Raw genomic sequence first — 14,585 nt, forward strand, 5'->3', positions numbered from 1 at the left:
CATTGAAGAGGAGAAACATTGAGTCTTCTGCTGCCCAGTTGTAATCTGATTTAAAAAGACACATTAGTATTAGCAAACTAATTCTTTCTGTCAGACCCAACAAGTGACGTATCTTCACAGCACAAAAGGCGAACAAATTATTTGTCCTACTTTTTTGACTTTGCACAAGACACACACAGACGCCAACCAAAAATTGTACTTTGTCAAGTTTCAACTCAAATTCTGTTACTGCAAATGATCTGGCACAGATGTTTTGTATTGTTTGGAATGGCACTTCATTGCTGCTACATTTCAAAATAATCTGCTAATTGAAAAGGCAGTCATTTTTAGAAAAGGTGCTTTAATATATGACAATAGATCCAGATTTTAGTACAGGAAGGGAGGTAAAAAGTGTAGTGATGATTTCTGACAATCACTTTCCAGTCCTTTTGTGCTGCTAAAAGAAAGATCAATTTTTGATTTCTGATTTAAAAATTATTCTGAATAGTGTGCAGGGTTTGGGAATAGAGAGTTTAACACAGCAGGGAGTCTGCAGAAAAATGGGCTTGATCAAAGTTGTTCAGCAGTTAAATGTACAGTCATTAACGTAGAATAATGTAGCAAATTACAAGAATTCATTAGCGAACAGTAGTTGTCTCCTGCCAATGTATCCTGCTGTTTAAATAATGGAGTTTAATTGAGAGGTTTTAGAATTATTTTCTAAAGGAAGGAGAATAAATCCTATTGAAAATATTTGTAGAATAAGCCTCATTACACTGTTTTCCTTGCAAATGAGTAAGACTTTATTATCCTAAGTTCTTATAAAGAGAAAAAAAAATGATAAAGAGTTAAAGGAGAACCCCCGATATTTTGAATACAGTACTGTGGAAGTGCCAATCCATTCAGGTCAAATACCCTCCATCTTCTCATGTGCCTGGCAATGAAGGGAAGGTAGTCAAGGCAGGGGAGCCAAAACCCTGAAAACTGAAAGTAAATGTAATGATGTGGGCAGGAACTTATTCTTAAAAATGTTCTCAATTACACCCAACAAAGAAATTTTTTTTAAATAGTTACCGTAATTTGCGTGTGGTTATACTGGTCTACAAATAACAAAACTACAACCAGTATATTTCATGTCAACAGGAGGCACTTAAATATATTTTGATAAGATTTTAGGGCACTGCATGATATGACTTCTCTGAGCAAGTGATTAAAATTCCACGGATCTCTGCAACTATTGGAGGAGTAGCCATAAAGACAAGAAATGGACCCCACCAACCAGCAGTGCTTTCCTAACATCCTTGAAGAATCCTACTAGCAAAGGGAATGATCAATCTGTAAAGTTATGCTCAAAGCCTGATGAAATAAATCACATTACCTACGGTTTATATTTCTTTCTCTGAAAAGTGATTTAAGTCATCAACTGAGAAGCCAGCATTATGCTCAAGCTGCATTTCATTATTACAAAGGAGAGGATGCAACTCTAGACTTCAGCTGGAGCACACTCTCATTTGGGCTAAAGGACAATATTTAACAGATGTTGGTAATCTTTGTGTATTTCTGTTTATTGGCCTTGGTGTCATGGGACACAGAATGTTTAGAGGATCAAGGGAGAGGTAGATATGCTGGAGGATAGGGATAGGGTCCAGAGTGACCTAGTCAAATTGGAGGATTGGGCCAAATGAAATCTGATGAGGTTCAACAAGGACAAGTGCAGAGTCCTGCACTTGGGATGGAAGAATCCCAAGCATTGTTACAGGCTGGTGATCGACTGGCTAAGAAGCAGTTCATCAGAAAAGGACCTCTGGATTATAGTGGATGAGAAGTTGGATATGAGTCAACAGTGTGCCCTTGTAGCAAGAAGGCTAAAGACATATTAGGGTGCATTAGGAGGAGCATTTCCAGCAGATCTAGAGAAGTTATTATTCCCCTTTATTCAGCATCGGTGAGGCCACATTTTGAGTGGAATCCCCCCACTAGAAAAAGGATGTGGATGCATTGGAGAGGGTCCAGCAGAGGGCAACCAAAATGAATAGGGGGCTGGAGCACATGACCTACAAGGAGAGGCTGAGGGATTTGGGCTTATTTAGTCTGCAGAAGAGAAGAGGGAGGGGGGATTTGATAGCAGCCTTCAACTTCCTGAAGGGAGGTTCCAAAGAGGATGGAGAGAGGCTGTTCTCAATAGTGACGGATGGCAGAACAAGGAGCAATGGTCTCAAGTTACAGTGGGGGAGGTCTAGGCTAGATAGTAGGAAAAAGTATTTCACTAGGAGGGTGGTAAAGTACTGGAATGAGTTATCTAGGGAGGTGGTAGAATCTCTATCCCTAGAGGTTTTTAAGTCCCAGCTTGACAAAGCCCTGACTGGAATGATTTAGTTAGGGTTGGTCCTGCTTTCGGCAGAGGGCTGGTCTTGATGACCTCCTGAGGTCTCTTTCAGCTCTATGATTCTATGATCTACAGAACCACAGGGCTGATGACTATTTGTTTGTTGTAGAGAGAAAAGATGATGGTGTTTGATCAAAAATCTCCAACAGGGCGGTGTACGGGGCGTGTATACGGTTAACACACCCGAGATGCTTTTGCCGCCAAAATCATTATCTGCACACAGTACATGACTGTGTACACTGCACTATGGTGCTGCACACAACACGAAAGTCTGCACCCGACTCTAGTTTTGCACCCAGCACTATGCCCTGCTTTGCACTAGAGACCCTTAGAGTTTTCCCGCCTTGAACTCTATAAAATCTAGAATCCTAAGGAGATCAGGTCAGCAGTTTTCTCGACCATCTTGGAGAAGGAGGTGTCCTGTCACAAGAGAAGACCATGGTGAAGGCCCAGTCTAGCTGACAGACCTACCTGATTCCATTCCTGCCACCCTCAGGGCGCTTCGGCCCACACTGTGGCAATAGCCCAGCATCGTGAGCCTTACCTACCTGATTTCTCCCTGCATCATCGGGACCAAAACAGAGCCTCAAACATTCTTCGGCACCTGCTATGGTGAAGGCCTTCACGGCGCTTAGAACCACTCTTTGCACAAACTGCGCATCTGTCCGTTGTGCAAGCAGAGACTTAACAGCAAACCAAGCGTCTCACCATATCCTCAGGGACGCCTCAGTGTTCCTCCCCTGACAGATACCTTAAGCTAAAGGGTTGAAGGTCCTGAACATCAAAGCTGCCTCTGACGGACTAAGTATAATATTCTGTTGCCAGTTATCTCTCTCCTATCTTCTTTTATTTCAGAGGGTGAGGGGCTGGGTTATCGATTCAGTGTTGTGTTGCTGTTACTTACTTGTTGTATCTTCAATATACCCTTTAACTTTGAATCTGAAACGTGTCCGTGTTTATTTAATGGGACTGGGGGGTAAATCCGACTGTGACAGATACGGTGGTTTCCAGGTCGGACCTCCTTCTGGGGACAAAGGCATTTTAACATCTAATCAGAGCGGGCCCCGTTAAATTTCGTTTACTAGTGCGCCTTTGCTGGTAACAATTTGGTCTAACATAAGGATGTAAAATTTAAATTAATCAGCTAATCGAATAGTTAATGGAATTTCCATCGACTACTCAATTAGTCGATAAAGAATAGGGTGGGGCGTTCGCTATCCCGGCTGCACCTCTGCCTTTTAAATATAGTAAGAGCTGCCCATTCCCTCTGCACCTCCTCTTTCTTTGCAATTTAGCAAGATTCCTGCAGGGCTCTTGCTACATTTAAAAGGCAGAGGCACAGCAGTTGGACTGGTGCAAATGGGGACTGCTTCAGTCCCTGCTGCTCCATTTCCCGCTGTGCCTCTGCCACCCCCACCCCATGGAGACCAATCCAGCTTCTGCTCCCTCTCCCCTTGCTGCCTCTGACACAGGGGGAAGCGACTAGTCATCTCGACTACCTGATAAGCCTGTGCTTATTGGGTAGTTGACTAGTCGCTTAGGGTATGTCTACACTACCCTCCTAGTTTGAATTTCCCGGGCTTCATTTGCATAAGCGGGGAGCCGCCATTTTTAAAACCCCGCTGGTTCAAACCCCGTGAAATGAGGAGTAACAGTAGTTCGAACTAGGAAGCCTAGTTCGAACTACCTAGTTCGTGCCCCGTGTAGCCGCGCTGCACGGGGTTCGAACCAGCGGGGTTTTAAAAATGGCGGCTCCCCGCTTATGCAAATGAAGCCCGGGAAATTCAAATCCCGGGCTTCATTTGCAAGTGTGGTATGCCTACATTACACCGCTAGTTCGAAAAGCGGGGTAGTGTAGACATACCCTAACATCCCTAGTCTAAAGAGATTACACCCATTAGCTATAGTGTACAGCCTTTAACACACTTTTTGAACCCCTGGGTTGCAACCCACATTTTGAGTTACAACCTTATATAAGAACATAAGAATGGCCGTACTGGGTCAGACCAAAGGTCCACCTAGCCCAGTATCCTGTCTGCCGACAGTGGCCAGCACCACGTGCCCCAGAGGGGGCAGACCGAAGACAATGATCAAGCGATTTGTCTCGTGCCATCCATCTCCAGCCTCTGACAAACACAGGCCAGGGACACCATTCCTATCCCCTGGCTAATAGCCTTTTATGGATCTAACCTCCATGAATTTATCTAGCGTCTCTTTAAACTCTGTTATAGTTCTAGCCTTCACAGCCTCCTCTGGCAAGGAGTTCCACAGGTTGACTATGCGCTGTGTGAAGAAGAACTTTCGCTTATTAGTTTTAAACCTACTACCCATTAATTTCATTTGGTGTCCTCTAGTCCTTATATTATGGGAACTAATGAATAACTTTTCTTTATTCACCCTCTCCACACCACTCGTGATTTTATATACCTCTATCATATCCCCCCTCAATCTCCTCTTTTCCAAACTGAAAAGTCCCAGTCGCTTTAGCCTTTCCTCATATGGGACCCGTTCTAAACCCCTAATCATTTTAGTTGCCCTTTTCTGAACCCTTTCCAAGGCCAAAATATCTTTTTTGAGGTGAGGAGACCACATCTGTACACAGTATTCAAGATGTGGGCGTACCATAGTTTTATACAGGGGAAGTAAGATATTCTGTCTTATTTTCTATCCCTTTCTTAATAATTCCTAGCATCCTATTTGCCTTTTTGACCGCCGCTGCACACTGCGTGGAAGTTTCCAGAGAACTATCCACGATAACTCCAAGATCTCTTTCCTGATTTGTCGTAGCCAAATAAGCCCCCACCATACTATATGTATAGTTGGTTTTTTTTCCAATGTGCATTGCTTTACACTTATCCACATTAAACTTCATTTGCCATTTTGTTGCCCAATCACTCAGTTTTGTTAGATCTTTTTGAAGTTCTGCTTCTGTCTTGACTATCTTGAACAGTTTAGTATCATCCACAAACTCTACTACCTCACTATGTCAAAGGGTTGTGTGGAAGATCTATTGGGGTAAGGAGGAAATCAGGTCCCAAGCCCTGAGAGAGGGGGTCAAGTTCTGTACCCCGGGGATTGTGGGGCAGGGTTTCGAACTCACCCTACACTTACCCTGCAGCAGTGGTTCCTGCAGCTCTGGTCCCATGGTGCTGGCTGGGCTTGAGTGTCCACTCCAGGAACTGTGAGGTTGCTGTGTTGCTCAAGTATAATCTAGCTGCCCCTCCAGAATGATGATGGGGGGCCAGCCAGACCAAGATTGAATGGTACTGTGACACTAAGTACAAGGTCACAGTTTTACTCTCCAAATTTGGCCTGGCTATTCCTTCAATCAAAGAGGCTGGGCCAAATCTGACCAATTCTGCAACCCCAGAGGACAAAATGATCAGAGCAAGGAACTGAGCCCAACCAGTTTGATAGGACAGGAGCTGCTGCTAATGCCATACTACACACAAACAGACTCCAGTCAATAGTAAATAAAGCTAGCTGTACATCACCTATTTTGATATCTGCTGCTTATTTTTTGTTATGGTTGCTGTTTCTTGCTTAAAATATATCAGCTTTTACTGGTCAGTACAAGGCAAAATATATTCCAAAACAGATGATAAGATGGCATGAATTAATTGCTGGACATTTATTATGTTAATTATTTCACATGCATTTCAGAGTCTTCATTTTTACACTATGGTAAAACAGGGCACTTACTAGACCAGTGATACTCAGACTCAGGCTTGGAGGCTGCAAGTGGCTCTTTCATGTGTTTCCTGCCACTCCTTGAAGTAGGGATGTGAACAGGTAATGGGTGATACTTGCCAGATAACAGTTAACTGTTATCATGGAAGCAGCCCGCTGCCCACCATAGGCAGAGGGTTGCTCTAGCCCTGCGAGGCTGCTGGCTCCTAGACCATAAGCCTGCACAGGTTAGGAGCCAGCACCTTCCACCTCCCCTCCTTCCCCCACCTCAGCTTCCGGCCCAGTGCTGGCAGCCCAATGTGGGGTTGGAAGCAGATGGGCTAAAGCAGCCCTTCCAGCCTAGCCCCATTTAATCAGTTAACCGGTTAATCTTAATGCTTAACTGGTTAACTAATTACACGGGATTTTATATCCCTTCTTTGAAGCACATGATATTAAAACACCGTGATTTAAATATTAACCATTTTAAGCTCCGAACCAATCAGGATGCTTTTACTGTGTTATTAATCAACTGTAGAATACTTAGTCATTTTGCTGTGACAATATATAAAAAAGTTTTCCTCACCGGGCCACAGAATGACATCATCATGCTCTCTGGCGATGAAAGCTGCCAGAGATAGGGGGATTGGAGGGCAGTGTTTCCTTTAACATTTTCTATCCTTGGGCAGGTTGAAAATTCTTATGTGCACCACCAACATTAAGGCAGTGTAGATGTGGCACCACCAATGCAAACAAAACACACACATTTTTTATATATATTTCTAACAACTCGAGCTAGTATTTGCTACTTCTGACTCATAAGAACTGTACCACATAGCAAAGATCTGGCCTTAATGCAATACAATATGCCATGTATTAATTAGTAACACAGGATTTTTTAAAAAAATCACTAAGATCAGAGTTTTAGATATCTGCAGCACTCCAGAAAATTCTGTTAAAAGAATATTTTTCTTTCTTACCTTAAGTCATTAACACCTATGTAAACTTTGTTTGAAATGTAATCATGCACATGTCATTCTGGCACACACACACACACACACATCATATACCATGCAACCTGCTCCCCCCCATTCCAGACAAAGACTGCAATGAGTCAGACACCCGAAACTACCACTTGCCTCCACCTCACTGCATAGATGCCAGCACCCACCCACCTCCTTTCCCCCACCGACACTATGCTGTGCACTCACACAGTCTCCTCGCAGAGACTGGACTCTCCAAACTCCCTTCCCCTCTGACTCCTCATCAGCTAATTACTTACTTACGCCCTTCCTCTCCTCTTCCTCTCCCTGCCATTTACTGTCTCCTTATCTCCGTTTACGTGCTCTGGAAGCTGCTCCATTTCAAGCAGGAGCAGCTCTGTTTAGCTGCTTGCTCAGCAAGATGACACTCTGCCTACCACTGGTCAGCTGAGCTCCCTGTCTACACGGGAGCTTTGAACTTCTGAGCACAGCTCAGAAAACAGCTGCACGACTGCACAGATGCGTAGCTTACAGGAAACTTAGTTGGTGAGCGTAGCAAGCAAGGGGCACAGCCCCTGAGAAAGTAGCCAGAGAGAGGGGGGGTTGGTGAGCATAGTGAGCAGGGGGCACAGCCCCCTAGTAAATATAAAAATATTAAATGAAATAATCAATTCACACTATTGTGGCTCTTTTGGGTAAAGCTGACTGCTAATTTGACTCCTGAACAACTGAGGTCTGAGTTTCACTGTACTAGACATTATAGAGCACTGAAAATTCACATTTCTGAACGAATTCTATTTTCTACTCATTAATGTAGCTAGGAATACCTAGGATTAATATAACTTAAAAAGGTTGGGGGGAGAGAATCTTTTTCCCCTCACTTAGTTTACTTTTTGCATTTGACAGCAATTTATCATTAATGCTACTTTAATAAGTCTGAAATTAGTAGCAGTGTAGTTGCACCAAACTGCAAGTTTTCAACGGGCAGAGTTGAAATATTTTGAGGTGTTGGTGTTTGTAAAGGACCTCCCACTATAAGGCACTGATTTTGGTTGATACTAGGGAAATAAGATCCCATTTAACCGATTAAAGGGAGGGAGTAGGGGAACTTCTCCAGCTCAGTTGAAATGGAGCAGCCCATGCCTTGTGGAAAATCCACCTCGTGGATAAAGGCTGCTCCGGCCACTGAAGCAGCCCCTGTCCGCAGTGCCCACTTTCCCCCATGAGGCTGGAGCAGCCCCCTACCCACAGGAGGAGGGAAGCTGCTCTAGCCCTGACCAGTTAAACATTCACATCTCTAGTTGATACCTCTAAGCATTACTGAATATATACAATACATAACTGAGCCAGGCCTGAATTTAGATCATATTTAGTTTGGAAGCCATTTCACATTAAAGTTCAAATCTAATTTTCTCTCTTCTATTATCCATATGTCTCTCCTATTAAAGAATTGTGTGTGAAATATATTGTCCCAAGTGAGTTAGTCTGAATTAGACAATCTCATTTTCTTATTTTTTGCCCATATGTCTAATTATTTAGGCTGTTATAAATTTACTTCAGTCCACTTTAGTGCCTGCAATTCGTAGTTTAGGTCCTGTTCCTGCAGTCAGATTTGCATGGGCCATACCATTGTGCCAGTGTCCATCGTCTTTCATGGGGCTCCATTAGGGCATAAGGATCCACCAGCACAGATATGATTGCAGAAACAGGGGTTAAGTACCATGCATGCAAATGTCATTGGTGTGCTGCTTAGTGCATCAGTAATGCGATGTATTAGTGAGATAAATAACATTGAATCTAACAGTTATTTTGGTGCATGCACCCCATTACAAAGTTTACCCTCATTCAACATACTGCCATTTTATCAAGTTAAGTTCCAATCTTTGTGACAGAAATCCTATGCAAGCTCATTTGAAATAAATAATTTTTCAGAGGTATTGAAGTACTGTGAAACATTAACCACTAATTTTATTATGACAAATGCATGAGGTAAACAGAGTCTATTACCTATTGATACCTGTGTCATACAGAACTGATTATATTCTTCAATTTATTCAAATGATAATTTATAATGAGCTTAGCTCATGTGACAGACGACTAAATTAATCTAAGGTTTTCTAGTCTAAATGCAAATCATAGCAAAATTCAATGGGGATTTAATTTTGTTTTATTTAGACCACTGCTGATTTTTATCCACCTTATAAAACAATACTAACAGCCTAGAAGAGAAGCCCTGTGCCCATCCAAGTCATATCTAGCAGCACAGGCAACTGTTGCCTGTGGTGGGTGTATGTGTGCAGGCAGAGACACGCAGAAGAACAAGAAGGGGGCATGAGGAGGCATCCCATTTCACAATTAAAATTTTGGCAGGGGCACACTGGGAAATGCACTGAGGTCTACCACAAGTCACCTATTTCTAGCAGATAACATCAGAAACCAGATTTTTTCCCCACCTCTTTGTTTCCTAATCAAGTAGATAACCTATCACAACACCTCAACATCTCTTATAGAATCTCAAAACCAAACTTAATCCTGGATCCTGCATCTGAATCTGTGCACATGGATCACAACGAGTCTCGTTTAAATCAAGGAGAAGTGGTATCAGATCAGGGAGATTTATGCAGTGTACATATAATGAGGTTGCTTGATTAGTAAGTTACCTACATCCACTGAGGAGGTTCCTTTAAAGATTAAGTTATTTTAAGCATAGAGGCATGGATTATTATTTGGGAGGAAAGAGACTTTGAGTAGGGATATGAAGGAGCAGAGCAGGGAAGGGATGGGGCCTTTAAATAGAAATAAATGAAAGGGCTTCTGCTTCCCCTGTGGCAAGCTCTTTGAATTGCTTCTATTTAAAGAGCTTGAGCTTTAGCAGCCAGGGGAAGGTGAGAGCCCTTTAAATAGAAGCAGTTGAAAAGGGCTGCAGCTCCTGGCCCCCCTAATGCATTGCCTCGGAGCCTACGGGTAGGTGCAAACCCTTTAACAGAAACAGTTGAAAGGGCTCGCATGTCCCCGGTTCCCAGGCAATGCATTAGGGGGTGGGACTGGGAACTGCCACACGGGCCTGACAGAAGAACTAGGTGGGCTGGATGTGGCCTGCTGACAGGCTCTGCCCAGCCCTGGAGTAGAGGGAAGATGCATGGTACACAAAGTCCCAAGGATCAGCAGAGGATTAGCCACATACGAATTTACAGAAGAAAGATACAAAGAGTGAGTGAAGACACTGGGGCTACATCTACACTGCAGGCTTCTTGCGCAAGAACTGTTTTGTGCAAAAGTTCTTGTGCAAGAGTGCATCCACACTGCCATGTGCTTTTGCGCAGGAGATGTGCTTTTGCACAAGAGCGCCCATGGCAGTGTGGTGATGCAGCCATGTTACTCTGGTCTAGCTGAAAAAAAAAGACAGAACTATGTAGCACTTTAAAGACTAAAAAGATGGTTTATTAGGTGATGAGCTTTCCTGGGCCAGACCCACTTCCTCAGATCAATGGCAGTGTGGATGCTCTCTTACACAAGAAAGCTCTGATGGCCATTTTAGCCATAGGGCTTTCTTGTGCAAGAAACCCCTGATGCCTGTCCACGCTACCTTCTTGTGGAAGAGCTCTTCCACAAAAGGGCTTATTCCTCATGGGAAAAGGACTAACTTTTGCACCAGAAGCCCTGTTTTCCCACGCTTTACTGTAAATTTACTTGCGCAAGAATGCATGTGCAGTGTAGACGCTCTGCAAGATTTTGCACAAGAATGCATGTGCAGTGTAGACGCTCTGCAAGATTTTGCGTAAGAATGCATGTGCAGTGTAGACGCTCTGCAAGATTTTGCGTAAGAATGCATGTGCAGTGTAGACGCTCTGCAAGTTTTTGCGCAAGAATGCATGTGCAGTGTAGACGCTCTGCAAGTTTTTGCGCAAGAATGCATGTGCAGTGTAGACGCTCTGCAAGATTTTGCGTAAGAATGCATGTGCAGTGTAGACGCTCTGCAAGATTTTGCACAAGAATGCATGTGCAGTGTAGACGCTCTGCACGATTTTGCGTAAGAATGCATGTGCAGTGTAGACGCTCTGCAAGATTTTGCGCAAGAATGCATGTGCAGTGTAGACGCTCTGCAAGATTTTGCACAAGAATGCATGTGCAGTGTAGACGCTCTGCAAGATTTTGCACAAGAATGCATGTGCAGTGTAGACGCTCTGCAAGATTTTGCGCAAGAATGCATGTGCAGTGTAGACGTAGCCAGAGAGTAGGATTGAACCTGTACCTTGTATCCTTGGAAAACAGCAAACAGAAACAGATTTATTTAAAAAAAAATACAAGACATTTCAATCTTAACTGGATACGAAGTGGATACGGGCAAGTTAACCTGAAGATGAGAACTTTTAACTTCTGTGTTTCCTGAGGTTGTACGGTTTTTAAATCCACGGCCATCCTGCCTTTCATGCCAGCGGGCCGCCAATCCCCTACTTCGCCCTTGGCTTTGAGACAGGGCGAGACCAGCACTGGGGTGTAAAGGCCCCCTGCGCCCGGCACGTTACGAGAGCCTTGCAGGCTGCAGCGCCAGGCGTGCTGGGAGCGGCGCAGCAGGCAGGACACCCCGCAAGCCCGAAGACTCTGCCGCCAGGGCAGAGCAGTGCACGCGCCAGCCGGCCGCGACCACCTACCAGGGAGCGGGGGGTCCGCGGCCACTGCCATGTTCGCGACGAGGCGGGGGGGGGGGGGGGGGGAGGGGTTAGGCCTGGCTCAGGCTTTGCTCGTCACCGGCAGCCCCGCCTCCTCCGATCCCGCGCGAGCAGCGGAGCCCTCACGTGGGTTTGTTTGTGAGGCGGCCGAGCTGTCACGCGCGCCAGGCGGGGGGGTGGGGTCAGGACCCGGCTAAGGGCCCTCGCAGCCCTGGTCGCCAACCGCGCGCGCGGCTCCCCATGGGGGAAGCGACCGTTGCCCCAGGGGAGGGAGGCTCTGACTGAGGTGGTGACCCTGTCTCCCACAGCTCCCCCCCCCCTGGAGTAATTGGGTCTGATAGAGGGAGGGGCCCCCTTACCCTAGGGAGTGACTGTGGTGGGGGGAGTGGGAACTGCGTGGTAGCCCCCCCCAACGAGTGTCGGGGGGCAGGCTCTGACTGAGTGCCCCTCCCCCCACGGACTGACCGTTGCTGGACTGGGGTTTTCAGTTGAGGGGCTCCCCCGCCTCCTGCTAAGTGACCGTTGGGGGCGGGGGGGGGGAGGGAGGCGGTGGCTGGGCAGAGCCGCCCGGCTCGCGCATGCGGCTGGGCAGGGCCCGACAGAGCTGCTGTGATTGTGGCTCTGGCCTGGCATCGCTTTCCCGGGCCTCCTGGCCGCCCGCAGGCTGCTCCCTCGCCGCCCCGCGCACATGGGTCTCGGCTGGAGCAGCTCGGAGGAGCGGGAGTCCCTCCTGCCGCCGCAGCCCCGAGTGGCGGCCGGGGGTCCCCTAGCTCCCCAGCTCCGGCGGGACCTTGCTCCTGCGGCGGCGGCGGTGCCCCGGCTGGCCCCGGCGCCGGGCCGGGTGTACGGGCGGCGCTGGCTCGTGCTGCTGCTCTTCTCGCTGCTGGGCTTCGCGCAGGGCCTGGTGTGGAACAGCTGGGGGCCCATCCAGAACTCGGCCCGCCTGGCCTTCGGCTTCTCCAGCTGGGACATCGCCTTGCTCGTCTTGTGGGGCCCCATCGGCTTCCTGCCCTGCTTCGCCTTCATGTGGCTCATGGACAAGAGGGGTGAGCGCGGCGGGGGGGGGGGGGGGGAGTTGGAGCTGTCGGGTGGCAAATGAACGGCCCTAGGAAAGGCTTTCGGGAAACATGAGGTTGCTAAGCGCACTGGTGGGGCCGGGGGATAGTGTGGGTCGCACCCCTAGGGCGCTGTATGAGGAGTGGAACTTGAGGGGCTGTGGCTGCCTGGCAAGGGGGTCTCATAACACCTCTGTTCTCCTTATCCCGCCTTTCCCATTGTCTTTTTCGTGTTCCCTACTCGCCCCTCAACATCTTTCACTCCTCTCAGCTCGTCTTCCCTTTGCCATTCCCTTCTCTCTCTCGGGGGGTCAACTGAGGACTCTGACCTACTTTTTGTGTGTGTGTTCCATTTGTTTGAGTTTTTTGTTTGTGGATGGCTGTAGTTTGGAACTAAACCATATAGTATCTTTTTTTTGTCAACATAACTATATGATACTGCTGTTACCGATCTATAATGTACTATTTTTCATCCTTAAATCTCCTTATAACTCACCCATTCCTATTTGTGTTCAGAGTTGTCCATTAAGATAGTTTGAATGAGGTAATGTCTTTAAAAGGATTAAATGAATGATATTCTAAATACACAGTTGAAATAAATGACTAGCAAAAGACATTCATTATGAAGATGTTTAAACATGTCTTTAATATTTTTTAAAATAAAAGGTTTTAGGGAATTTCCAACACCAAATCTGAAGACCTTTAGGTGAGGATTCAGAGGTGGCTTAATTTCTATAATCTGTCCATTTGAATTATTTGGAAGCACAATGGTCTTAAAATCTTAACACGTTAGGCTTGCGAAACAGAGCTTAATGTTAGATGTTAGGCATCAAAAATGAAAATGTTATGACAAATTGGAGGACTTGAGGTATTTGCCGTGCCTTGAAAAACTTTAAATTAATTTTAAATGGATTATGTGTCAAATTGGTGGTATTTTTTAACCATTCTTTGTGAAAATTTAAGATATAAAACTGATTCTTGAAGTGGTAAATTAGATTATAAACTGTTTGAAACTTGTTTTCTTACCAGTATTTAAAGTAGCATATTTACCATGCAAAAAGTCTAGATTTTAGACTTTTTGCATGCTAAATACGCTATTTTAAATGCAAGGCCTGTTAGGAACATGAGTACTCCCACTGATGTGAATTGTGATTATTCATGGATTAAAGATGTTAAGTATCGGGTAATTGATTGATCAAATAGTTGATGTATTTCTGTATCAACTATTCAATTAGTCGATAGAGTGCCTAGGGCTGTTGCAACACTTCAAAGGCAAAAGAGCTGAAGCCTTGGGTCAGCTGGGGAGTCCCCTCCTGATCCCGGGCTCCAAGCAGCACTGCCGCTTTGAAACTCAGGATGTTGAATTGCGATTAATTGACTAGTGCTTGGAGGAGAACAAAACGGGAGAGGAAGGAGTGCAATCTTGGCCAGAAGGGGAGGGACCAGAGGCTAGCCTCCCCCTGTAGGCATTTCGCTTACTGCCCATGTGCCTACGGCTTACAAAAAAGTGACTTTTTGTGTGGCTTTTACGGTTCATGCTGCCATAATATTTAGAAATGCACTGTTGAGCAAGATGGCAGCGATTATCAGGTTTTTTTTCTTTCTATGTCATGCTTCCCCAATGGGAGGGAAGGAGGAGAGTTCAAGGCTTGAGGCTTCAGCTGCTGGGGGAAGGTAGGGGTCTTGGAGAGCTAGCTCTGTGGAGCTCAGGGCTTCAGGCACTGGATAGGTAGGGAGGAGGGGTCATCTTGTGCCCGGTCATAGTTTGACTTCTGTTTCAGAAGTGCAGGCCTGGTAGGGTTCAGGCCACATCTGCACAGCAGGGCATGGGGAGGGAGCAGCA

The 14,585-nt window shown here is 45.9% G+C and overlaps 2 protein-coding genes across 2 annotated transcripts in view; one reads left to right on the top strand and one right to left on the bottom strand.

Annotated features, from left to right (window-relative positions):
• The window catches only part of HSPBAP1 (HSPB1 associated protein 1), a 68,823-nt gene extending 57,048 nt beyond the window's left edge, over window positions 1–11,775 (bottom strand). Inside the window, exon 1 of the mRNA XM_075933109.2 lies at window positions 11,670–11,775. Within this exon, the coding sequence (XP_075789224.2) occupies window positions 11,670–11,700 (31 nt within the window). The 5' untranslated portion in view covers window positions 11,701–11,775. The remainder of the gene's footprint in view (window positions 1–11,669) is intronic.
• Window positions 11,776–11,877: 102 nt separating this feature from the next.
• Window positions 11,878–14,585, top strand: part of SLC49A4 (solute carrier family 49 member 4) — a 124,372-nt gene continuing 121,664 nt past the window's right edge. The window contains exon 1 of the mRNA XM_075933110.2: window positions 11,878–12,733. Coding sequence (XP_075789225.2) covers window positions 12,376–12,733 — 358 coding nt within the window. The 5' untranslated portion in view covers window positions 11,878–12,375. The remainder of the gene's footprint in view (window positions 12,734–14,585) is intronic.

The sequence above is a fragment of the Pelodiscus sinensis genome, chromosome 7 (genome assembly GCF_052426305.1).
Source record: "Pelodiscus sinensis isolate ZL-2025 chromosome 7, ASM5242630v1, whole genome shotgun sequence".
Taxonomy (NCBI): Eukaryota; Metazoa; Chordata; order Testudines; family Trionychidae; genus Pelodiscus; species Pelodiscus sinensis.